Source organism: Oryza glaberrima, chromosome 1 (assembly GCF_000147395.1).
Source record: "Oryza glaberrima chromosome 1, OglaRS2, whole genome shotgun sequence".
Taxonomy (NCBI): Eukaryota; Viridiplantae; Streptophyta; class Magnoliopsida; order Poales; family Poaceae; genus Oryza; species Oryza glaberrima.
Genome location: NC_068326.1, coordinates 38,161,083 through 38,186,512, shown reverse-complemented (window position 1 = coordinate 38,186,512; position 25,430 = coordinate 38,161,083). Strand labels below are relative to the sequence as shown.

Genomic DNA, 25,430 nt, shown 5'->3' with positions numbered 1-25,430 from the left:
GACTCACCCGGTGCTTGATGGGTTGGGCTCTACGTTGCGTTCCATCCAACGTCTAAGAAGTAATCTAATGCATTCATCCAATGGTTCACAATTGATGATGATGTGGAAGCATGAGGTTTGAGCTTTTGGCATTAACTTTATAAAAGAAGGGACGAGTAGCTTAATCTATAAGGATGACTCATATTCCTTGTGAGCGATATTCGCGATATGTCTTTAAATTTGGACGGTAGTGTTACTTAGATCCGTGATCCTGTAAATTACATATTTAGATTCATAATCATGGTTTAATATACCAGAGCAGATAAAAACGCGTTTCAAGTGCCCACTTGGTTGACCAAGGTAGTTGAAACATTACATTCAAGACCTCTAAAAACCATTGTGGAAAAACAATTAGATATAACCACTGCACCCTATAGTACACACCTAAAATGTCCATTCACCTCCCCTCCTCCCTACGCATAGTGGACGGTGGCGATTAGGGCAACACTGATGAGTGATGGTTGTCAATGAGCCGAGGCGCTTTGGGCGGAGCAGCACCATTGTTGACATGAAGGCGAGCGATGGACCTTAACTTTCAGGGCAGCGGCACACGATATGCAATCCTTTTGCCAAGGTGGCTTTCAGAGATGGGCGAATGCAAACTTTCAGCTAGCATGGACAACTACGTTGGCGCCAAGACCAGTCACACATGCTTAATTTGGGTGCACCGTGCACCTACTCTCTATGACCATCAAGGGTACTATTACTATCCGACATCTATATGACCCGATCGTTTGTTTCTTTAATGCAGTGCAGAGAAATGCAAGGCCAACAAGAAATTTCTTCATGTGGATGGCATCATCTTCCTTATTCTTAAGAGTAAATTGTACTTTGCACTATGAAAACTGCATCGTGTTTCACTTGTTTTTACATGGACTCAATTGCTATGTGGCACCGCTCCTACGGTAGGAGTCACTGACATGTAGGCCCTTGAGCAAGTGGCACCAACGACATGTCAAAAGTAATATTGCAGGGGGTTGCATATACTTTCACTTTACACCAAGTTATTTTAAAATAAATTTCACTTAACATCAGGATGCATCATCAAGCCTATAAAATTTCATAAAATCAAAGAAAAACATGTTGTGAAATATGGTCTAAATTTAAGAAGTTCAGTATGTTTTACTCATATTTTACAATCCTCGTGTTCAATAATAATGTAATATGATGCAAACCTAGTAAAATGAAACCAGCTATACTACTGCCGTCTCCCGGTTCAAAGGGCAAAGGGCAATTTACTCTGTTTTAATGCACGGAGAAATGCAAGACCAAAGAAAGGGATGGCTACGATAAACGTCGATAGCAATCAATCATGCAAGTAATAAAAAATGGCGAAGCATGCGAAAGCGAAGACGCCGGAGTGCTGCATCCGAGCATGATTTCCAGTCCCTCCCTTGACTCGCTGTACACCAAAGACTTTCTTCATCTAGGAAGCTTATATATATTGAATTACTGAGCAGCGCCACCGCGGAGATATCATAGAGAAAAGTAGTGAGCAGACACCGACGGCGATGTCTCGCTCCGGCGTGGTGGCCATGGACGCCGCCGACGCCGATGCAGACCAAGCCCGGCTGCACCAGCTGGGCTACAGGCAAGAGCTCAAGCGTGGCCTCTCGTATGTGCTTCTTCTTCCCTTCTTTTACCACACTTCATTGCGATCATTTTTCACCAAATTAAGCTTGTGAGTGTTAATTTGGCACATATTGCAATCCTTTGTTAGCCTTGTTTCCAACTTCGCCTTCTCCTTCTCCATCATCTCCGTGCTGACGGGCGTCACGACGACGTACGGCACGGGGCTGCGCTACGGCGGGCCAGTGTCCATGACGCTGGGTTGGCTGGTGGTGTCCGCCTTCAACGGCTGCGTCGCCCTGTCCATGGCCGAGATCTGCTCCGCCTACCCGACCTCCGGTGGCCTCTACTACTGGAGCGCCAAGCTGGCCGGCAAGGAATGGGCTCCCTTGGCTTCTTGGGTCACTGGCTGGTGTGTTCTTCGCGTCCTAGCTTAATTTATCTCTCATGCTTTAATTTAATCGTTAACATGTTTTAAATATGGAATCCGCTTAATCCTTTTGTCTTCTGTTTTACAGGTTCAATATTGTCGGACAGGTACGTGCATTCAAACTCCATGAGTTATGTAGAAGTTTATAAAAAAATATAGTAGTATTTTCAGTACAAAACAAACCTATTATAAAATATATTAAATGGTACATTTAGTGAGATTAATTTGATTTGTAGACGTTGCTAAAATTCTTATAAATTTAAAAGTTTGACTTAGAAAATAGACAAAGCGATTAATAATATGAAATGGAGGAAGTAATTAATGAGCCATGATTTTTGAAAGTGCTTTCAAATATGAATATAATTTTATTCCTTTTTTTTTCTCAAAATACCTTTGGACTAATTGTTGTTCAAACTTCACGATTTCTTAAAAATAAATAAAAAAAAGTCCATTTTGCACTCTCGAATTGTTTCCAGAAAGCGCAGAAATCTCTGACGCTCCAATCGCTCGTTAACTGCTCCTCCACTCATCCCAGTGGGCTTGCACGACGAGCGTGGATTTCTCGCTGGCGCAGCTTCTCCAGGTGATCATCTTGCTTGCCACAGGAGGCGCCAACGGCGGCGGCTACATGGCGTCCAAGTACGTCGTGTTGGCCATCTACTCTGTCATCCTCATCCTGCACGGTCTTATCAACAGCCTTCCCATACACTGGCTCTCCTGGTTTGGTCAACTTGGAGCTTTCTGGAATGTTGCAGGTACAGTCGACTCAACGTCCCGACCGTTTCTTCAGATATTCAGTCTGAACATTTACATCATCAGATCATCTGATCGTGATTTGATCTTTGTTCTGTTTGTCTGTATCAACACACGATCCAGGTGTGTTTGCGCTGACGATCTTGATCCCATCGGTTGCCAAGGAAAGGGCGAGCCCAGAGTTCATCTTTACCCATTTCAACACAGAAAACGGCATGGGCATCCACCAGAAGGCCTACATTCTAGCTGTGGGGTTGCTGATGAGCCAGTACTCTGTAATCGGCTACGATACATCTGCACACATGGTAATAAATCTGATTGTTGAATGTCCTGAACAATCCTACTTTCTCTTCGTATGCATTCAACTGATCGACGAATCACTGAATCTTTTTGTCTGCACATTCAGATAGAGGAGACGAAGAACGCGGATTGGAGTGGGCCGATGGGGATCATCACGTCCGTAGGCCTATCAACCATGTTCGGGTGGATCTACCTGGTTGCCCTGACATCAATCGTTGTGGATATACCTTACCTCCTGAACCCCGACAACGACGCCAGCGGGTACGCCATTGCCCAGGCCCTGTACACCAGCTTCCACCGGAGGTACGGCACCGGCGCCGGAGCGCTCGCCTGCCTGGGTGTCATCGCCGTCGCCGTCTTCCTGTGCGGCTCAGCGTGCATCACCAGCAACTCGAGGATGGGGTACGCGTTCTCGAGGGACGGCGCGATGCCGCTGTCGCGCGTGTGGCACCGCGTGGACAGCCGCGAGGTGCCCCTCAACGTCGTCTGGCTCTCCGTCGCCGTGGCCTTCGTCATGGCTCTCACGGTGAATTCTAAGTCCATTGCTGCTGCTGCTGCTGTAAATTTCTCGAGCTGCTCTGATTTGGTTGTTTTCTCATGGCAGTCGCTGGGGAGCCAGGTGGCGTTCCAGGCGATGGTGTCGGTCACCACGCTGGGGCTGTACATCGCGTACGCGCTGCCGGTGTTTTTCCGCGTGACGACGGCTCGGAAGTCGTTTGTTCCGGGGCCGTTTCACCTCGGGCGATATGGGCTCGTGGTCGGCTGGATGGCCGTGGTCTGGGTGGCCACCGTCACGGTGCTCTTCTCGCTGCCGGTGGCGTATCCGGTGGCCAAGGAGACGTTCAACTACACGCCGGTGGCCGTCGGTGGCGTGCTGCTGCTCAGCCTCGTCGCGTGGGTGTTCCATGCCCGCTTCTGGTTCCAAGGGCCTGTCACCAACGTTGACGCGTAAAACGTACCCTGAATTTGTAAATTTGAACGCGCGTACCCTGATTTGATAAATTTCAATTTGAAGCGTATTTGGGTTTGACCACGAATTGGGTCCGTACCGATCCGTTAAACGCGAAATTTGTGTTCCTTTTGGGCCGATATAAGCCCAACGAAAGGGGCTGTGTAGGTGGCTTTCCTACCAAGCCCAGGTAAAAAGTGGGCTTGCATTTGGCCCGTTACGGAATATGAGCGGTCAACATGGGCCGGATTGGTTTAACAGCTTGACTTTGGGCCACCGTGAAATGAGTCGCTAATCCTAGGATAAAGTACACTGAAGGTCCCTCAACTTGTCGTCGAGTTACAGAATCGTTCTCTAACCACAAAACCAGATATATCACATCCCTCAACTTAACAAAATCGTTCACGTTAGATGCTTCGGTGGTTTTGACCTCGGTTTTATGCGACATGGCGGTTGAGTCAGCATGAGACCGACGTGTCAGATACCACCTCATCACTTCTCTCTTATTTCGCCTCTTCTTTCTCTCACTGTGCTCATCTGGCCAGGCGGCAGGGTGGCCAACGGGTGGGGACTGGGGAGGAGGCCCCCGCGGGGGCGGGGAGGCAGAGGTCCGGCGGCCGGCGTCCTTCTTCTTCGCTTCTTTCCGCTAGGCGGAGTCGCCAGCGGCGGCTTTCTCCACCGCGCGCAGCCGGGAGGGAGGTGAGAGGAGGAGGTCCGGCGGCCGGCGTCGCGCCCTCCGCCCGCATCCTCGTTGCCGCCGCTGTGGCGGCCTTCTTCTTCTCCTCTTTCCGCTGAGCAGAGTCGCCGGCGACGGCTTCCTCCATCGCGCGCCGCTCGACGGGGGGATGCCGATGGCGGCGGGGCCGCGTCTCGCCATGTAGCAGCCGTCGATGATCCTCGCGCCGTCGAGGAGCATGGCGACCAGGAGCCGGCGGCGAACGGAGTCGACCAGGCTGCGGCGGCGAACGGAGGCAACCAGGCTGTGGTGGCAAACGGCCAGCCGCCGAGGTCGCCCGCTGCAGCGCTGGTGAAGTTAGGATGATGCCTTCCAGTTTTGCTCTGATATGAGGGAACAATGATGCCTGGAAAATACCAGCTACTGACAAGCACAAGGGAAAGAAGAATATGAAGCATGTAAAATGAACATATCTGCAGCCAAACCATTTCAAGTTTGAACCAGGCTATTTTGTTAATGCTTTGCACCATTGCTCTGCCCGTCAGGATATCCAATTATCCATTATTCACAGGCCCAGAGGAGTAGGGTCAGTTTCTAAACCTCGCCTAAATAGAGCAGAGAAAAACTACTTATTGTTACAAGGCATACCTTCAAAACAACAGCTCCACCAGTGGAGTGACCAAGAAGAAAACAGAGGACCCCTGGATTCTCAAGCACAATTTTACCAAGAAGTACATCTTGTTTGAAGATAATAATATATTTCATAAGTAACTGAATGAAGGAATAATTGCAAGACTGCTTGCTTATATTCAGACTTACTGTATCTTCTACAACATAATCTAGTGAAGGCACATCACCATGTAGACCATCGCTGCCACCATGGCCTGACATTGTATATGAGTTAGAGTTAGCCTGTTAATGTTCAAAATAAAAGCAGAACCAAACAGATGTTGTTGATAAAAAAACAATGCAAACTGCATGGATAAAATCAATGAAATTGCCTACTGTATTTTGTTAGTAAGTGTGCACTGCAGAGTCAATTTGTGCTATGAGTGAACAGAATGTGGTAACATTACAATCATGAGCTATTCTGAATAAAATTTCATGCTATTGTCCATAACAAACGGTAATACTTTGTTATTTTGATTGCAAGCCGGCCGCCGAGGTGGCCTGCTGCAGCGGCGTCTGCACGACCTCATCGCCACGGACGCCTTCCGCCGCGACCACCAGGCACCAGCGCCATTGCTCCCGCCACCCCATGCCGCTCTTCTTCTACCGTCTCGACCACTGGGCCTACCCCGACCGCGTCGCGTCCACATCCGCGGCGTCGACATCGCCGCCCGCGAGTCCCACCCGGTCATTCGCTTCGCCCACGCCGACGCCAACCTCCGCCGTCTGCCGCACGCCCGGTCATCTGCTGCACGCCCGCGCCCCGTCTGCTCCGCCGGCCGGCCGCTCCCCGCACCGTCGCCTGGTCCTCCGGCAGGCCCGTGCTGCGGGTGCATCTGCCGCAGCCGCTCCGCCCGCCGCCCGCCCACTCCGCCCGCCGCGCGCTGCTCCTCCCCCCGCCGCCCGCCCGCAGCTCCTCCCGTCGCCCGTCGCCGCCATCACTGCAGCAGCGTCGCCCGCGTCGCCATCAAATTGGAGAGAAGTGAGAGATGAGGAAGGGAGAGAAGAGGAGGAGAGAGATGACCTGGCATTAATGACATGTGGGACCCACGTGGGTCCCACGCTGACTCAACAGCCACGTCAGACAAAACCGGGGTCAAGACCACCTGAGGATCTATAGTGAACTGTTTTATTAGTTGAGGGACGCCCGGTATCTGGTTTTGTGGTTGGAGGATGATTTTGTAACTCGATGACAAGTTGAGGGACCTTCGGTGTACTTTTTCCTATCGGGGGCAGGTCCCTCAACTTGTAAAAGTACACCGAACCATCGAGTTACAAAATCATCGAGTTACAAAATCATCCCCAAACCACAAAACCAGATATCCAGTGTCTCTCAACTTACAAAACCGTTTAATTTAAGTTCTTCGGTGGTTTTAACCCGGTTTTATCCAACGTGGCGGCTGAGTCAGCGTGAGCCTCACGTGTCAGTCAGTATGCCATGTTATGACCTCCTCTATCTAACTTCTTCCTCTCTCTCTCTCTCACACACACTTTTCTCCTCTCTGCTGGCTGCCGACGGGTCGGAGGAGGTCGCTGGGCGAAGACGGGCGGCGGCAGGGGGAGACCGGAGGCACACGGCCGGCCGAGGGTCGCCTGCCGCTGTCATCGCCGCGGCCGTTGGACGCCGACGCCGACGTGGAAGCGGTCCCTGAGCTCACTGTCGTGGACCCCGACGGTGGTGAGGTGAGCAAGGATGTGCGGGGTGGTGGGGGCAGCCGCGTATGCAGAGGCGACAGAGACGGCGGGCGGCGGTCGACGTCGACCATCTGGAGGCGGAGGCGCGCCGGTGCCGCTCTTGGATCTCGGCCACTACGCGGGAGTAGATGAGGTTGGGAGCGGAGGCCCGCGGGCACCGAGCGGTGTGTCGTCGGCGCGTCGCCGCCCTCACCGACGACGTGGAGAGCGCCATTCCAGAGAGAGACAGATGTGGGTGATGGCCAACGACGCGGCGCTCCAAAAAGTTGCTCGTAAGGTCGAAGCAGCCGGGGCGGCTGCCCTGGATCGAGGCGCTGCAGATCCATCGTCGGCGGAACGAACGAGCAGCAGTAGAGGGAGCAGTCAATCAGTCATCACTTCCCTCCCTTGAGTATTAAGAGTGGTTCTCACTCGATTCACTTGCACACTCTTTCACTCCACTGCTCCAGTCCAGTGTGTTCACATGCTCTGCCCCAACGCAATTCAAGCAAGCAGATGAGATCGATGATGCATCTCATGATTTGCTGCCTCCTAGTCTCTGCGGGGGCCGGGGGAATTGCAGGCGAGGGCAACTTGGAAGTGGCGCTCCTCCTGCAGTGCGTGAAGCCAGCGCTGCGGAGGGAAGGCGGGAACACGCAGCTGGCCACCTGGACCGCCTCCACCCCGCTCTGCCTGTGGCGCGGCCTCCATTGGTCCACCGCCGCCACGCTATCTCCACCGAATCCTAGGAGGCCGCTGCACATCCCTTGTCGCCGTCCTTGCTGCCGCATCCTAGGCGCCTCGGCTTGAGGATGCCCTTCCCCTTCATCATGCTATCATGCTACAGAGCCGGTGGCCGGCAGAGGAGAAGAGCGACGGTGGCGCCTCGGTGGCGTAGACGGGTTGAGGCCGGGGGAGACCAGAGTCCGCCGCTGCCGCCGCCCTCCCCTTCTCCCACGTCACCGGCGACCTCCTCCCGACTCGCAGAGCAGAAAAGTGAACGAGGCGCGGGGGGGGCGGGGGGGGGGGGGGGGGGGGGGGGGGGATATTGAACTATATACCGGACCCATATGTTTTAGACACATATGGACCCATATGTCATTGTGATAGGCGTGACAAATAGTTAATTGTCAAATCTAAAAGTGGCAAATAGTTAAATGCCTGGGGGGAGGGGAGGAAGGGAAAGGAGAGGAAAGAGATGATGACGTGGCACCCTGATATGTGGGTCCTACGCTGACTCAGCCTCCACGTTGGATAAAACCGGGGTTAAAAACCATTGAAGGACCCAAAACGACGGTTTTGTAAGTTGAGAGACGTTGTATATCTGGTTTTGTGGTTGGGGGATGTTTTTTAACCCGATGACGAGTTGAGGGACCTTGGGTGTACTTTTTCCCCAAGATATTCTTGTGGTGTTTATTGGGCCTAATAGGCCGAGGACTCATCAATTTCATGGGCTTTTCCTCGGAGTTTTTCCTCCGCGCCCGCCACACAGGTGTGAACAAACAGATCGATCAGAGACAGCGAGGGATCCGGTATACATCAAAGAGCTGAAGACCAATTAATGCACAAGCTGAAACAATCCAAAAATATCAAAGCAATTTGCATTATTGTCCGGAAATGAAAGGCGACGGTTAAATTTTGCTACTATCCTACCCAATCAAATAATATCCCCATCCACATCTTGATTCTTCCATCGTAGAGAAGCTACTGCCTAAACCAGACACTAGTACCATGCACTGAGCCTGTAAAGTTTTTGCAAATCTACTGCAAAGGAAGCACGATACAGATGGCGCTCTCTCGCTCCGTCGAGGTGGCCGTGCCCGCCGATCCGGCCGGCGATGGCGATCGAGATAAAATTCGGCTGCGGCAGCTCGGCTACAAGCAAGAGCTGAAGCGCGGCCTCTCGTAAGGAGCAGCTTATCTTATGAATTTACCATGCGAAGCCTCGCAGACTACTACTGTTCATTGGCATCTTTGGTTAATTGTTTTTGGCCTTCGTGAGCTAGTGTTCTCTCCAACTTCGCCTTCTCCTTCTCCATCATCTCCGTGATGGCCGGTGTGACGACGACGTACAGCACGGGGCTCCGCTACGGCGGGCCGGTGTCCATGACGCTCGGGTGGCTCGTCGTGTCCGCCTTCAACGGCTGCATGGCCCTGTCCATGGCCGAGATCTGCTCCGCCTACCCGACCTCCGGTGGCCTCTACTACTGGAGTGCCAAGCTCGCCGGCAACGACTGGGCTCCCTTTGCTTCTTGGATTACTGGCTGGTGAGTACGTGTATGTATTGTGAATTGTCCGTCTCTCATGAACTTCTCGTTCCAAGAAATGAGGAAAGCCTTGCAAAAATTTCATACTCCAGCATCTTTTAGGCTTCGTTTAAAATTGGATATTTTTATAGGATTTTCACGGAAATTGATCGATCGTATATAAAAATCTTGTAAAACTCGCACATTCCAAAAGAGACCTTTATTTTCTCAAAAAGAAAAAAAGAGAGAAAGACCTTTATCTCTTGTTCTGTTTTTCATTCCTTGTGCTCTGCTTTGCAGGTTTAACATCACGGGACAGGTAGGTACATTCGGATTTCTGGGCCCGGGCTTCTCGCTAATTGATGGGCCTTTTTTTATTGGGCCATGAGTACAGAAAGGAATAAGTTCACTTTGGGTCCCTTTATTTGTTGCCCAGTCCGATTTTCGTCCCTTAATCACAAAACCGGGTACGACGGATCCCCTAACTTACGAAACCGTTTAAATAAGGTCCCTCGGCAGTATTTGACTCCGGTTTTGGCTGAGGTGGCGCCGACGTGGCTTCTTTTGACTAGATTTTTGTCCAACGTGTTATTGACGTGGCGCTGATGGGGCAATTAGATCCAAAAAAAATAATAAAACTTGTGGGGCCCACATGTCAGTTGCACACACAAATTAATAAAAAAGGTGGGCCCATGTGGACCCACACGTCATCCTCACAACCTCTTCTCTCTGTCCCCTCTCTCTCCCTCTTGTCTCTCTCCCGCTCATGGGCGGCGGAGCGACGAGGAGGCCGGCTGGAACGGCGCACGGCGGCCGAGCGACGAGGAGGCCGGCTGGAGCGAGCGACGGCGTGGCGGCGCTGGGGGGCGGGGGTGGACGGAGCGGGTGCCCCGGCGCATGGCGTAGAACACCTCCTGCTCGAACGCCGGGTCGCCGTCGGCGAGGAGGTGGTGGACGAGCACCAGCATCTTGAGCGTGACGCCTAGGCAGCGCGACAGCGACGCGACGCAGGCGCGGGAGTGGAGCGTGAGCAAAATCACCTCCCGGACGTGGTGCTCATCGGCGGGGAAGCCATGGACGGTGTGGGAGAGGTCACGCTTGACCTCTTGACACATGGATACTCTCGTTTAATTATCTCGTTATTACAAACATGGTTAATTACAACTTCCAAATAAAGATCAAAGCAGACATATTATGTTAAACTTGTGCCTGCAAAAGCTGTTTTATTCAGTTAGGATAGTACTTTCCTTTCATGCACGTTATGTGTTTTAGCCTTTTAGGCTAGCTAATATTATTACTTGTAGTACTAGAACACATGCAGGAAATCTTAGCCGATTGCATGCTACTGAGCTACTCGATCGCTCATGGATTGATTGAGACGCCAGAGCTACACCTTGGTGTCCGCCTTGCCGCTGGTCGTCGAGTCATCGGCGCTTCCGCCGTCGGCGACCTTGTTGTTCCTCCCCTCGGCCATCTCCACGTCGTCGTCACCGGCCTGCTTGCCGCGGCGGCGGTGAGGAGGAAGACGAAGATGCAGGCGGTGACGGCGGAGGAGGAAGACGAAGATGCTGGCGGCAGCAGCGGTGGCGAGGAGGAAGACGAAGATGCCGGCGGTGGCGGCGCGCTGGGGGTGGTGTCGGTGTGGGGGATGCGTCGCCTCGCCTCGCCTCCTTCCCCCTGCGCACATGAAGAAGAGAGGACGATGAATATGAGAGAGAAGGGAGGGGGAAGAAGGGAGGAGTAGCTGACATGTGGGGCCACCATTTTAAAATTATTATTTTTAGCTGACATGTGGGTCCCATGTTTTTTATTATTTTTTCGAGATATAATTGCCATGTAAGCGCCACGTCAATGCCACGTGGGACGAATATCTAGTCAAACAAGCCACGTAGTCGCCACATCAGCCAAAACCACCTTCAAAACCGCTGAGGGACCTCGTCTACACGGTTTTCGTAAGTTGGGGGACGGGTCATACCCGGTTTTGCGGTCAAGGATGAAAATCGGACTGAGCGACAAATAGAGGGACTCAAAGTGAACTTATTCCGTACAGAAAAGCCTAACAGTGGGCTGACGCTATATGGATCTCTTGATGACATAGTGGGCCGCTACCACGAGCGTGGACTTCGCGTTGGCGCAGTTGGTCCAGGTGATCGTCTTGCTCAGCACCGGTGGAGCCAACGGCGGAGGCTACATGGCCTCCAACTACGTCGTGCTCGCCATCTACGGCGCCATGCTCGTCATCCACGGCGCTATCAACAGCCTCCCGATCCAGTGCCTCTCTTGGTTCGGCCAGCTTGGAGCTTTTTGGAATGCGGCAGGTAATGAAATTATTTTTTTTTCCTCCTCTTGCAATCGATCTCCTTATTAAGTCACCATCGATTCCATCATCACTCTATTGTTCTTCGTTTGCTAGGTGTCTTTGTGCTGGTGGCCTTGATCCCGGCTGTCGCCACGGAAAGGGCGAGCGTTGAGTTCATTTTCACTCACTTCAACACAGAAAACGGCATGGGGATACGCGACAAGGCTTACATTTTACTCATCGGGTTGTTGATGAGCCAGTACGCGATGGCCGGTTACGACACATCTGCTCATATGGTACGTTGCGATTTCGCCCCTAGACACAGTAGTCCATATCTAAACTGCAAATACTACTGACACTCTGACAGTATATCATTCTATGCATCAGACAGAGGAAACGAAGAATGCAGATTGGAGTGGCCCGATCGGGATCGTAACCTCGGTTGCTCTCTCGACCGTGTTCGGGTGGATCTACATAGTGTCACTCACGTCGGCGGTGACGGACATTCCCTACCTGTTGAGCCCCGACAACGACGCCGGCGGCAACGCGGTTGCTCAAGCTTTCTACACCACTTTCCACCGGAGATACGGCAGCGGCCTGGGAGGGATCCTCTGCTTGGGAGTCGTCGTTGTCGCCGTCTTCCTCTGCGGCCTCGCCTGCATCACTAGCAACTCGAGGTCAGATCGATCGATCAGCTGACGTGTTCAGGAATTTAGCTTAGCTTAATTAGCTACGTACATGTTGATAATTTCCTAGGTTAATTAGCCACTGCATGCAGGATGGCGTATGCGTTCTCCAGGGACGGAGCAATGCCGTTCTCGAAAGTCTGGCACCGAGTGAACAAGCAAGAGGTGCCTATAAACGCCGTATAGCTCTCTGTGGTGGTGGCGTTCATCATGGCTCTGACAGTGAGTTAATTCGTACCACTGCTGATTAATTTTCATGCTTGATTCTCAGTTCAGAATAACCAGAATTATGCTTTATTTTTATGACAGTCGCTGGGAAGCCAGGTGGCATTCCAAGCAATGGTGTCCATCGCGACGATAGGGCTCTGCATCTCCTACGCGCTGCCGATCTTCTTCCGGGTGACGACGGCGAGGGGATCCTTCGTTCCGGGGCCGTTTCACCTTGGCAAGTACGGGATCGTCGTCGGCTGGGCCGCCGTGCTCTGGGTGGCCGCCGTCACCGTGCTCTTCTCGCTGCCGGTGGCGTACCCGGTGGCGGAGGAGACGTTCAACTACACGCCGGTGGCCGTCGGCGGCGTGCTGCTGCTCACCGTCGGCGCGTGGGCGCTCCGTGCCCGCTTCTGGTTCCAAGGGCCCATTACTAACACTAATGACGGCCCGCTGTGACGGCCCATAACTGTATGGGCCGATGCATGTGTGCTACGGCCCATGGAGTTCTACGGCTGACAAGGAAGCCCACGTACATGTAGCTTTGTTGGGCGGCCCAGTAAGAGGCCGTTCTTTATTTTGATTCGTATTCCCATGTCCTTGGATGGAAATTCAACGGTCTACGATTCGGCTGATTATGTTAGAAAAAGACAGGAATGAGGTACAGAACTATACTAAAAAAGCAGCATGCGTGCAATAATTCAAGCATAGTTCAAACATGAACCAAAAGTCCTAAGGTATACAGTTTTTTTTTGGAACGCATAAGGTATACAGCGATATATTGCATCTTATCCTTCAGTTAGTCAACGGTAGTTGGCAATACTACAGGAAAATCGTGACATAAGCGTATCAATCAATCATCAGTGGTATACAAAATTTCCAACCATTTCATTGATTATGAATTATATATAAGAGAGAGGTACGTACTTGGACATTTCTTTTTTGGGAAGTTGACTAGTACAGCGAGCATGTAAACTATACTCTGCAGGATTAGTGAGCTATGGAGGTGATAGCGTCAAAAATAGCTAGCCTCCCAGGAAACAGCCTACAGGAGATAGAGAACTGATCCACGGCCATGTCTCGCTCCGTCCAATTAGCGATGGCCGCCGGCGATCAGGCCGCCGACGACCCGGACAGCCTCCGGCTTCTCCAGCTCGGCTACAAGCAGGAGCTCAAGCGTGGCCTCTCGTATGCACACAACAAGTTTCAGTTTATTCAGACTTAGCATGCATTCACCGTGCTAATTAGTTCATTCTTTTCAAAACTAAGACCATCTTGATCGATTCATCTGGATATATATACACACAGGACCCTGTCGAATTTCGCCTTCTCGTTCGCCAACATCTCGGTGCTGACGGGCGTCACGGCGACCTACAACACGGGGCTGCGCTACGGCGGGCCGGTGTCGATGACGCTGGGGTGGCTGGTGGTGGCGCTGTTCAACGGCTGCGTCGCCCTGTCCATGGCCGAGATTTGCTCGGCGTACCCGACCTCCGGTGGCCTCTACTACTGGAGCGCCAAGCTGGCCGGCAAGGAATGGGCGTCCCTGGCTTCTTGGGTCACTGGCTGGTACGTGAGACATGTATGAGCTAGTCTGCATCAATTTCCCCTGTCTTTATGCACTGGAACTAATCCAAAATGGTTAGGTGCAATTGTTTTCTTGATATCCTTGAAAAAAATTTGTTGTCTTGAGATGGTGCCTTCTTGAAGATTATGTTTGATCATTACGATTTTGAATATTTGTTGCTGTGGATTATGCATGTATGCTGTTGTTCAACTTAATTTGCGAGCCTGAATTTGTTATTGTGTTGTGTGTTCGACAGGTTCAATATCGTTGGACAGGTATACTACCATTGTCAGGTGGATCTAGATACTGTTTTTAGCTCCAGCTTATAACTTCATTTTTCGAGAAAAAAATTTGCATTGTTGCCCTGTCCTTGTCTTCAACTGTTGTGGCAGTGGGCAGCTATTGCGAGCGTAGACTTCTCGCTGGCGCAGCTGCTACAGGTGATCATCTTGCTTAGCACGGGAGGAGCCAATGGCGGCGGCTACATGGCTTCAAAGTATGTCGTGTTGGTGATTTGCGCCATCATCCTAATCCTTCATGGCGTCATCAACAGCCTCCCTATCCAGTGGCTATCTCTGTTTGGCCAAATCGGGGCCATCTGGAATGCTGCAGGTGCATGGTACACATGGAGGCAATAATCACGAGTCCTTATGAATTGTGGTTCTTGGCATCTGAAGTCTGAATATTGAACCCTGAACGAAATTTATCTGTCTGAACAATCAACAATGATAGGTGTCTTTGTTCTGGTGATCCTGATCCCGGCAGTAGCAAAGGACAGGCCAAGTGTTGAGTTCGTGTTTACCCATCTCAACACGGACAACGGCATGGGGATCCATAGCAAGGCTTACATCCTAGCCGTGGGATTGCTGATGAGCCAGTACTCCGTGCTCGGCTACGATACATCCGCTCACATGGTAAACGAGTCCTCTACTCCTGTCAGGCTGCAGATATCTGAATGAGCATAACTGAATATGGATAGAACACAGTGTCACAGTGATGAGCCGATGATGCGTGTATGCAGGTTGAGGAGACAAAGAATGCAGATCGGAGCGGGCCAATTGGGATCATCACGTCGGTTGTTTGCGCGACGGTGTTCGGGTGGATCTACCTGTTGGCTCTGACGACTGCCGTGACGGACATCCCGTACCTGCTCAGCCCCGGCAACGACGCCGGCGGCTACGCCATCGCGCAAGCTCTGTATACCGCCTTCCGCCGGAGGTTCGGCAGCGGCGCTGGCGGGATCGCCTGCCTGGGAGCTGTCGCCGTCGCCATCTTCCTCTGCGGCATCGCGTGCGTCACCAGCAACTCAAGGTGACGGGCTCACATCGCGTCGATCGATCTGATGATTCCACAGCTAGCTGTTCATCGAATCATCGTGTCGAGTTGGTGATTTACATGTCGGGTTTCTGTAGGATGGCGTATGCTTTCTCCAGGGATGGCGCGATGCCGTTGTCGCGCGTGTGGTACAGGGTGAACAAGCACGAGGTGCCTCTCAACGTCGTCTGGCTCGCCGTCGCCGTGGCCTTCTTCATGGCTCTCACGGTGAATTATTATATTCCGAGTTGCACGCGTTGCTGCTTCTGTTCCTCCTGCGTGCGCTGCTCTGACACGGTGCGCTAATTTTGTTGTTTTTTTGGCAGTCGCTGGGGAGCCAGGTGGCGTTCCAGGCGTTGGGCTCGATCGCGACGCTGGGGATGTACATCGCGTACGCGCTGCCTGTGTTTTTCCGCGTGACGACGGCTCGGAGATCGTTCGTGCCAGGGCCGTTCAACCTCGGAAAGTACGGGGTTCTCGTCGGCTGGGTGGGTGTGGTGTGGGTGGCCACCGTCACGGTGCTCTTCTCGCTGCCGGTGGCGTACCCGGTCGCCAACAAGGAGACGTTCAACTACACTCCGGTGGCCGTCGGCGGCGTGTTGCTGCTCAGCGTCGGCGCGTGGGTGCTCCATGCTCGGTTCTGGTTCCAAGGGCCCATTACCAACACTAGTGACGGCCCGATTTGACGGCCTAGAAAAGTATGGGCCCGCAGATGTGTAGCCTTGCTTGGAGGCCCATAAGTGGGCCCAATAAGAGGTCGTTCTTTAGGGCTTAGTATTTGTTAGAGTCTCAACTCTTAAATTTACCATTCTAGGTCTAAAGTGGAGTTGTGGAGCCATTTAAACCCAGTTGTACATCTCTAATTCATTTTATGAGAATGTTCCACCAGTTTCACTTACATTTTAGATGAAATTAAAACGTTTTGGCTGACTCTAGCTCTTGCCAAACATAACCTTCATTGGATTCACATTTTTATTGGATGCAAATTTGAAAACTTCAACGGTCTAAGATCCGGCTGATTTTATTAGAAAAGGACAGGCGTGGGGACAAAAACTGTACTGAAAAAAAAGCATGCGTGCACCCATTCAAGCATAGTTTAACATGAACCGTGATTAGAAGTAGTACTAACGTGACGTATATATATCCTATATTTTCTGAGTCAACATTGGCGTGTAATACGAAAGGAAATCGTGACATGGGCAGATCAGTGAATCAGTGGTACAAAATTTCCAACCATTTTGTTGACTCGCGAATCATACATGACAGATACTTGGACTATTCTCTTTCGGAAACTTGACTAGTTACACTGAGCTGTCTGAGCATGTAAACTGCAGCATAGCGCGACTAGTGAGCAACAGAGGTGATAGCTTCTTCCCAAGGTAGAGGATCTAGAGATCCAGGCCATGTCTCGCTCCGTCCAATTGGCGGTGGCCGCCGGCGATCAAGTCGATCCGGACAGTCTCCGGCTTCACCAGCTCGGCTACAAGCAGGAGCTCAAGCGTGGCCTCTCGTATAGATGCATATGCTTGCTTGTGTTTAATTTGTTCAGACTAGTTCTTGATTAGCAATTATGCATGCATTTTGGATCTTCCAATCACAAGACTCTTTTCAAACTAATCTGCGTACAGGGCACTGTCCAACTTTGCCTTCTCCTTCGCCAACATCTCCGTGATGATGGGGGTGACGACGACGTACAACACCGGGCTGCGGTACGGCGGGCCGGTGTCCATGACGTTGGGATGGTTGGTGGTGGCGGTGTTCAACTGCTGCGTCGCCCTGTCCATGGCCGAGATCTGCTCGGCGTACCCGACTTCCGGCGGGCTATACTACTGGAGCGCCAAGCTGGCCGGCAAACAATGGGCTTCCTTGGCTTCCTGGGTCACTGGCTGGTACGTGCTAATGCAAAATTGTCAGATGCAATTCTTGCCTTGAGATGGTGCCTACTTGAATTCTGTCTTTTTTTTGTGTTCGACAGGTTCAACGTTGTGGGACAGGTACACTTGCCATTGTCAACTTGGATAATCTTGGGGATTGTTTTTTTTCAGTTGCAGACTATAATTGCATCGTCGTTGGCCTTGTACTTGTCTTCAATTGTTGTGGCAGTGGGCAGCTATTGCAAGCGTAGATTTCTCGTTGGCGCAGCTGCTACAAGTGATCATCTTGCTTAGCACAGGAGGAGGCAATGGCGGCGGTTACATGGCTTCCAAGTACACCGTGCTGGCGATTTATGCCTTCATCCTAATCTTGCATGGCATCATCAACAGCCTCCCTATCGAGTGGCTATCTCTGTTTGGCCATGTCGGAGCCATCTGGAATGCTGCAGGTACACAATGAAGTGAGTTCTATCGGTTCTAGGCATCTGAATTCTGAACCCTGAATTTATCTGTCTGAAACAATCAACAGGTATCTTTGTGCTGACGATCTTGATTCCAGCAGTAGCAAAGGACAGGCCAAATATTGAGTTCGTGTTTACCCATCTCAACACGGAAAACGGCATGGGGATCCATGACAAGGCTTACATCCTAGCCGTGGGCTTGCTGATGAGCCAGTACTCTGTTATCGGCTACGATACATCTGCTCACATGGTAAGTTAATCCTGCTGTCCCTCAGGTTGCAGATATCTGAATGAGCATTGACAGACGGTAGTGTGGCAGTGATTAACTGACGATGCATGCAGGTTGAGGAGACAAAGAATGCAGACCGGAGCGGCCCAATTGGGATCATCACCTCGGTTCTTTTCGCGACGGTGTTTGGTTGGATTTACCTGTTGGCTCTGACATCTGTCGTGACGGACATCCCGTACCTGCTCAGCCCCAGCAACGACGCCGGCGGCTACGCCATCGCGCAAGCTCTGTACACCGCCTTCCACCGGAGATACGGCAGCGGAGTTGGAGGGATCGTCTGCTTGGGAGCCGTCGCCGTCGCCGTCTTCCTCTGCGGCATCGCGTGCGTCACCAGCAATTCGAGGTGCGTGACAGAGCTAGCATCACGTCGCCCTGAATCCCTGATGATCGATTGAATTGCTCAGAGTGCTATATACATACTCGTTGTTTGTGCAGGATGGCGTACGCCTTCTCCAGAGACGGGGCGATGCCGTTGTCGCGCGTGTGGTACCGGGTGAACAAGCACGAGGTGCCCCTCAACGTCGTCTGGCTCGGCGTCGCCGTGGCGTTCGTCATGGCTCTTACGGTGAGTTGTATTTGCATTCGCATTGCTGCTCCGGTGATTCACGGTGAGTGCGCGTGATGACGACGCCTTCTCTGCCTTTTGCCGGTGCAGTCGCTGGGGAGCCAGGTGGCGTTCCAGGCGATGGGTTCGATCGCGACGCTGGGGATGTACATCGCGTACGCGCTGCCCGTGTTCTTCCGCGTGACGACGGCTCGGAGATCGTTCGTGCCAGGGCCGTTCCACCTCGGGCGATACGGGGTCGTCGTCGGCTGGGCGGGTGTGGTGTGGGTGGCCACCGTCACGGTGCTCTTCTCGCTGCCGGTGGCGTACCCGGTGGCCAACAAGGAGACATTCAACTACACTCCGGTGGCCGTCGGTGGCGTGTTATTGCTCAGTGTTGGTGCGTGGGTGCTACGTGCCCGCTTCTGGTTCCAAGGGCCCATCACGAATGTTGACACGCATTGTTGACAAGTATGGTATCGTGTTGTTAGTCAGCGAGTCAGTGGAAATATGGAACCACACTTTTATATTGTGTAATCTATACGTGCAATTGTAGTCGTTCAGCAGTTATCCACCATTCCGGTTTTCTTTTTTTATCCTTTTTATTTTGAAAAAAAATGATTTTTTTAAAAACTTTTTTGAACGGTTGAAGAGCGCAGCAACGTGCGATGCGAGGGGCCTGTCTAGGGAAATTTCAGTAGCTGTAGCTTCTGCTATAATCTTCAGCTGCCAAAAACTCCATCAAACAATTTAGATTTTCACATATATTTTGAAAAGTTGTAGTTGTAGAATCTAGAAAATAAACTCGAAATCAGAAACTGGGTTTGCCAGCTTCTCTAGGTTATCACTAGCTGCTTATAAGAAGCTTAGGACTCTATCGTTTCGCTTATTGACGGAATAAGCGAAATGACATATTTGCAAACAGAAAATAATTTATAAATAAAACTTTTATATAAGTGTTCTTAGCAATATAAAACAAAGGCTGAAAAATAAACTTTGATGAAAAACCCCAAAATCTATCTATCTATCTATCTATTATATTATTAAAACAGCCTTGAAAGGAGGCACCACGTTCGCTGTGGGAGCTAGAAATTCCCTCATTAATCAGAGAAAACGAAAAATATCTTGACCATTGGATCATAATAGATCTAGATTTTAACGGTTAAGATTTAAGAGGAGGTTCAGATATACACAGCAAACCGGACAACCAAGTCAGAACCGGTTTATAGAAGTATAAAAGGTATGTTACACAGATTTCTATAGCTTATATGGAATTGGAAGCTTTTGCAGGCAAGGTGTGTTACACAGATTCCTATAGCTTTTATGGAATCCAAGTTTTTACAGACTACAATCCCAGCTTTTACATACTACTCGGCACATGACAAAAAATACTATACTACGAAATACTGTAGCACACGGATTCCCATGCAATAGCCTATCTAGAGATTCCCTATACTACTACTACAGAACCTATACTACTACTACTACAGAACCGATTCCTACACTAATCGGATGCACAGCACAATAAGCACATCCGATTCCTACTCTGATCGGATGCACATCCCAATAAATACCAAGCAATCCCACAGCCAAGCCAACAACAAATCAAGTCCATAGCAATCAACACACAGCCACTAGCAATCAGAAAATAACAGATCCAAGTCATCGAATTTGCTGGCAATCAGAACAGCAAAATAGCAGCTCCAAGTCGCCGGATTCGCCTTCCACAGTTTTTCTTCCTTTGTCAACGTTTTTTGGTATGTTTTGCCCGTCTTTCCCTCCTATGATCCAGATTATTAGAAATTAATCAAATAGTAAATATCATTAAAGATTAAATGCATACATTAGTTATTACTATTTAATATTTTTTAATATTTGTACAATGCAACGTATTTGCACATTGATTAAACACACATATTCACCCAACAGTAACTATTAGAAATAGAAACATAATTTATTAATTATTTACACAAGGCAACATATATATACATGTCATTATTTTAATTTTTAGTTTCTTTTTCAGACTGAAGTCAAGAAAGTTATGGCATACAAGAAGTTAAGTGAACTAACAACTAGAGGACAGACATGGAACATCAAAGTAAAAGTCATGAGATTATGGGACTCGGTCAATTCAGCAACAGATGAATTACTTAGTCTTGATATGATCCTAATGGATGAACAGGTTTTTTTTCTTTTACTTACCTAAACAATCGATCAAGTTTATCTTCCATAAATAACTTACTTAGTCTTGATATGATCCTAATGGATGAACAGGTTTTTTTCTTTTACTTACCTAAACAATCGATCAAGTTTATCTTCCATAAATAATAATTGCTTTTTTATCTTCCATAAATAATAATTGCTTTTATATCCACAGGGAGATGTAATTCATGCATCGATATGGAAGAATTTGATAGACAACTACAAAACACAGATCAATGAAAGTTCAGTATATGTATTCAGTAACTTCAAAGTTCAAGAATCCCAAAAATATCGTCCAGTTTGCAATGACCTCAAAATCACTTTCATGTACAATACAAAGGTCAAGCAAGTCAAAGAATCAGCTGAAAGTTTCCCTGAGTACTACTTTGATTTTGCTAGCATTGACACATTACAAAACCGTGCAAACAAAGACCAACATTTATCAGGTAAATTTTATTGCTTTTTATCTTTATTTGAAAATATAATAATGTTATTAGTTGATTTTAAATCCTTCAAATGTTGCAGACATCATTGGACTACTAACCCGAATGAAACCAATTGAAACAAGGATGACAAGGAAAAACACCCCTAACCCACGACTTGCAGAAATTCGTGAGATTGAACTTCTACTATTAGGGTAAATATTACTATGGCCAATATTGCTTTAACCATTACAAATTATTTTCATGCTATTAAAAATTAATAATATTTATGTCAATTGAAATTTTCAGAGGGGATAAGATCAGATTAACATTGTGGGGGCAATTTGCTCGATTTTTTAGCGAAGATATAATTGGCAACCAAACAGTTGTCATTGTTACATCAACAACAGTGCAAGAATATATAGGTAATAACACAAACTATGGAAATCAGATTGTTTTTTAATTTATATAATAAACTGACTAATAACCATGATTATATAGGTTTATCTCTAAGGTCAAGCAGTGCCACGAGAATATATACAAATCTGCACATACGTGAGACATGGACACTTATTGACAGGTATATGTTATTTTAATACTGATTTTTTGGTAACATAATACAAATCCTTCTTTGATTCAAATATATGTGCCTTACAGACAATCCTCTGAAGAAACAGTACCAAAAATGATGGAAGTTGATAAGAGCACACAAGGAACAAGGGAGGAACAAATGTTCTACAACAGAAAAACACTAAAGGATATAACAGAAATGCGGCATGGTAACCCAGGAAGTCAGGTAATGACAACATCAAACTTTCCTACAACTTTCCTACATAAATTTTATCTTAATATACTCTGTTATTGGCAATTATATATATATCCTTAAAAAATTTCATAAATTGCAGGAATTTGTGTTTACATCAAAAGTTACGATTGATCGAGTACAAGAAAATATTCAATGGTGGTACATGTCGTGCAATCTTTGTAATAAAATAGTTATTCAGAAAAACGACAAATATCATTGCAGGAACTGCAATAAATATCCAGAAAATACAACGCCTAGGTAAGAATACTTCATCTTTTTTAAATAACAATATTTATATAATAATTTATTTTTTTTCATTAACCATAATTCCATATTAGGTACCGACTACGACTCCAAATAAGTGATCATACGACATCTACAAGCTGCACTATATTTGATGATGTGGCACAAAGCATGCTAGAGACACCTGTCTCATCATTACTCAATTTACTAGATGGCAGAAACGACGAAATTCCTAACATTATTCAACAACTCTGTGGAAAACAACTCATCTTCAAGTTCAAGCTCAGTGAACAAAATCTGACTGAAGGCACACCAAACTATGTTGTCAAAAGGACATTTGTGCCTGATTATATGCTTGAGAAGCAATACCTCATTAATAAGGCTGAAGAGGTAAAGCAGACTACTACTAATTTTTTACATTACAAAATCTTGAAAATTTTATTTCTGAAATGTTTCCGCATTATGATTTTACAGGAGTTAATGGACGACGATGTGGATAACATACTAAAACAAGATAGAGAGACAGATCAACAGACAGATCAACAGGTATTTGAACATATAATACAAATATTCATTTATTTATAATATATAGCACATATGACTAATACTTTATTGCCTTTGCAGGAACAAACCAGCAGCGGCCCTCCTATTAAAAACAGATCCATCTCACTGCTACCCGTGAAGCAAGAGCTAGAGGATAGTGACCAGGAAATCATGAGTGAAGACATAAACCAGATCGTCAACTCTTCGCGAGGCATAAACAACAATTGACGCAGCTGTGGATGTTTAAGGTATTATCCAACATCTTCAAAATATACAGAAAATAGTGTAGACTTCAAACATATCTGAACTAAAATAATTGTAGCCTGCTTTTAACTGACATTACTAAAAACATGCTTTATTTTGATCTAGGAATAGAAAATTTGTGCTGCTTCCTTTTGAACTAAGAGTAGTACAAAGTTCACAAAATACAATTGCACTGTACACAGCAAGAAAATAATTTGATATTTTGCATAAGAGACAGAAACGAATGAATGCATGCAAATTCCAATTTACCTGAAACCATGAGCCACTGCTCCAAGCATGGACAGCAAAGGACCTCCGACACCGACGAGCCTTCGTCGCACATCAGTATTTGCAGTGCCGCACACCACACCTCTGATGCATGAGCAAACAGATCTGACCCCAGGGAGCCCTTCAAGGTTTCCACCACACCGAGCTGGACAGGAAGTAGGGCGACTGAGGCGACTCAGGTGACCGGCAGCGGCGCAGGGAGGAGAGGGCTTTGGAAAAATTTCAGGAGGCAAGCAAGGAAAATACGAGAGAAGAGAGTGAGGAGGGAAATATCAGGAAGAGGAAAGTGGGGAAAAGAAGATGAAAGAAGGTGACTGGTACTGACTCACCAGTGGTGAAACCTTCAATGCTGCCATGTTCAACTCTATTAATAAATATAAATAGAGAAAAGAATATCAAAATAAAAAAAAAGCATACCACTTCGGACAGCTCACAACACAAGTGTACACAGGTGTGTACCTGACATGTGATACGATCATTCGTTCATCTATTTTAAATAAGTTGAAGTAATTAATAATTTCATTCTATACAAAGTATATGTATACATGGTGCAAAGATTTTTCTAAAACTTTTTATAACGACGTTTCCCTACCTTACACATGGGTTTTTTAAGAAAAAAAAAGTAAAAACACACAAATAGTACATGGGTAATTGATAATACTAAAAAAATAATCCACGTAGAAACTACAAATATAAAACCTGATGAGATAATAAACTCTAAAAACTATAATATGATTTTTTAAAGGTATGAATAGAAACCATGGCGGCAAATGAGTGAGGGGTGATAGTTGGTGTTATTTTTAAAAACTATAAATTTGAAAACACGATGATGATAAGGAGATGACTATTTAACATTTTTTTTAAAAAAAATAATGTGTAAAAAATAGAAAAATTGTATGGGTGCTAGCAGGCACCACGTTCGCTGTGGGGCTAGAAATTCCCACATTAATCGGAAAAAAAGAAAATAAGAGTGCAAATAGAAATACAATCTAAAAATAACTGAAATTCGGAGTTAAAAGTAAGCAATATTGAAAGAGGAGTCCATATAGGAACCCAATACGAGATTAATCAAAATTCTAAATAAAAATGAAATAAAATCCGAAATTATAAAAAAAAGAGAGAAGAGTTCGAGTAGGAATACAATTTTAAACGGAATTAAAAATAAGGAATATTGAAAGAAGAGTACATACATGAATCCAATACGAGATTAATTAAAATTCAAGATAAAAAATAAAAAAAAATAAAATTAGAAAAATGAAAAGAAAAGAAAAGTTCAAGTATGAATACAATTTAAAATTAATTAAAATTAGGAATTAAATATAAGCAATATTGAAATAAGAGTAAATATAAGAACCCAATAGTAGATTAATTAAATTCGGAATAAAAAATAAAATAAAATCTGAAATTAGAAAAAGAAAAGTAAAATTTCAACTAGGAATATAATTTATAAATAACTAATATTGTTGATAAAAATAAAGACTATTAAAAGAAAATTCCATCTAAAACACATGACGAGATTAATTAAGTAGCAGGTCTATAGAGGAGCAGAGTGGTGGCGGTTCATGGGACATCTAAAAACTATTAATAAAACGCCAAACAAAATCCTAATGATGATTAAAACGAAGGACGACGAGCAGGTCGTGAATCAATCGGTCAAGGCGGTTGGCGGGGCTTATAGAAAGTAAAAAATAAACCCCAATGATAATCATATTTGATTTTTAAAATCTCAATTACAATAAAAATAAAAGGCAGCTGGCTGGTCGTATATGAGTACAATGGCAGAGCCACCGATGGTTGTGGGTCTTCTATAAAGTAAAAAATGAATTCCAACGATAATTATGTTTGAGTTTTACAATCCCAATGGCAATAAAGAGTATGCGGCGGATGGGTTGTGGAGGAGTATATTGGTAGCGCTTGATAGGATTTCTATTATGAAAAAAATGAAACCCAACAGGACAATAAACTCTAAAAACTACAAGGTCCAATTTTTAAAGGTTCAAGCTTCTAAAAATAAAAAATAAACCCCAATAATAATCATGTTTGATTTTAAAATCTCAATGACAATAAAGAAGGGCGGCAGCGGGCGAGCCGTAGAGGAGTACAGTGACAAAGTCGCTGTAGTTTCGGCGGAACTTCTA

General features: G+C 47.3%; 4 protein-coding genes across 5 annotated transcripts; all 4 read left to right on the top strand.

Moving 5' to 3' along the window:
- The first annotated feature begins 1,451 nt into the window (after window positions 1–1,451).
- On the top strand, window positions 1,452–4,110 carry LOC127760097 (amino-acid permease BAT1 homolog). Its single transcript, XM_052284307.1, has 7 exons — window positions 1,452–1,654; window positions 1,760–2,020; window positions 2,127–2,145; window positions 2,574–2,793; window positions 2,915–3,096; window positions 3,198–3,617; window positions 3,696–4,110. Exons 1-7 carry the CDS (start codon window positions 1,551–1,553, stop codon window positions 4,041–4,043), a joined length of 1,554 nt encoding a protein of 517 aa, XP_052140267.1. The 5' UTR covers window positions 1,452–1,550; the 3' UTR covers window positions 4,044–4,110.
- Window positions 4,111–8,485: 4,375 nt separating this feature from the next.
- LOC127760094 (amino-acid permease BAT1 homolog) lies at window positions 8,486–13,205 on the top strand. 2 transcript variants are annotated; one of them, XM_052284304.1, is made up of 8 exons: window positions 8,486–8,964; window positions 9,066–9,326; window positions 9,606–9,624; window positions 11,404–11,623; window positions 11,719–11,900; window positions 11,992–12,281; window positions 12,370–12,512; window positions 12,600–13,205. In XM_052284304.1, exons 1-8 carry the CDS (start codon window positions 8,846–8,848, stop codon window positions 12,932–12,934), a joined length of 1,569 nt encoding a protein of 522 aa, XP_052140264.1. In that variant the 5' UTR covers window positions 8,486–8,845; the 3' UTR covers window positions 12,935–13,205. The 2 variants fall into 2 exon arrangements, with proteins under 2 accessions (XP_052140264.1, XP_052140265.1); XM_052284305.1 differs by having other exon boundaries at window positions 8,493–8,964; window positions 12,383–12,512; window positions 12,600–12,720.
- Window positions 13,206–13,467: 262 nt separating this feature from the next.
- Window positions 13,468–16,356, top strand: LOC127760093 (amino-acid permease BAT1 homolog). The gene is made up of 8 exons (XM_052284303.1): window positions 13,468–13,685; window positions 13,806–14,066; window positions 14,321–14,339; window positions 14,457–14,676; window positions 14,797–14,978; window positions 15,086–15,375; window positions 15,477–15,606; window positions 15,705–16,356. Exons 1-8 carry the CDS (start codon window positions 13,573–13,575, stop codon window positions 16,062–16,064), a joined length of 1,575 nt encoding a protein of 524 aa, XP_052140263.1. The 5' UTR covers window positions 13,468–13,572; the 3' UTR covers window positions 16,065–16,356.
- A 356-nt stretch (window positions 16,357–16,712) lies between these two features.
- Window positions 16,713–19,743, top strand: LOC127760096 (amino-acid permease BAT1 homolog). The gene is made up of 8 exons (XM_052284306.1): window positions 16,713–16,888; window positions 17,007–17,267; window positions 17,354–17,372; window positions 17,482–17,701; window positions 17,782–17,963; window positions 18,056–18,345; window positions 18,438–18,567; window positions 18,658–19,743. The coding sequence occupies exons 1-8, from the start codon at window positions 16,782–16,784 to the stop codon at window positions 19,012–19,014; spliced, it is 1,566 nt and encodes a 521-aa protein (XP_052140266.1). The 5' UTR covers window positions 16,713–16,781; the 3' UTR covers window positions 19,015–19,743.
- Window positions 19,744–25,430: the final 5,687 nt, after the last annotated feature.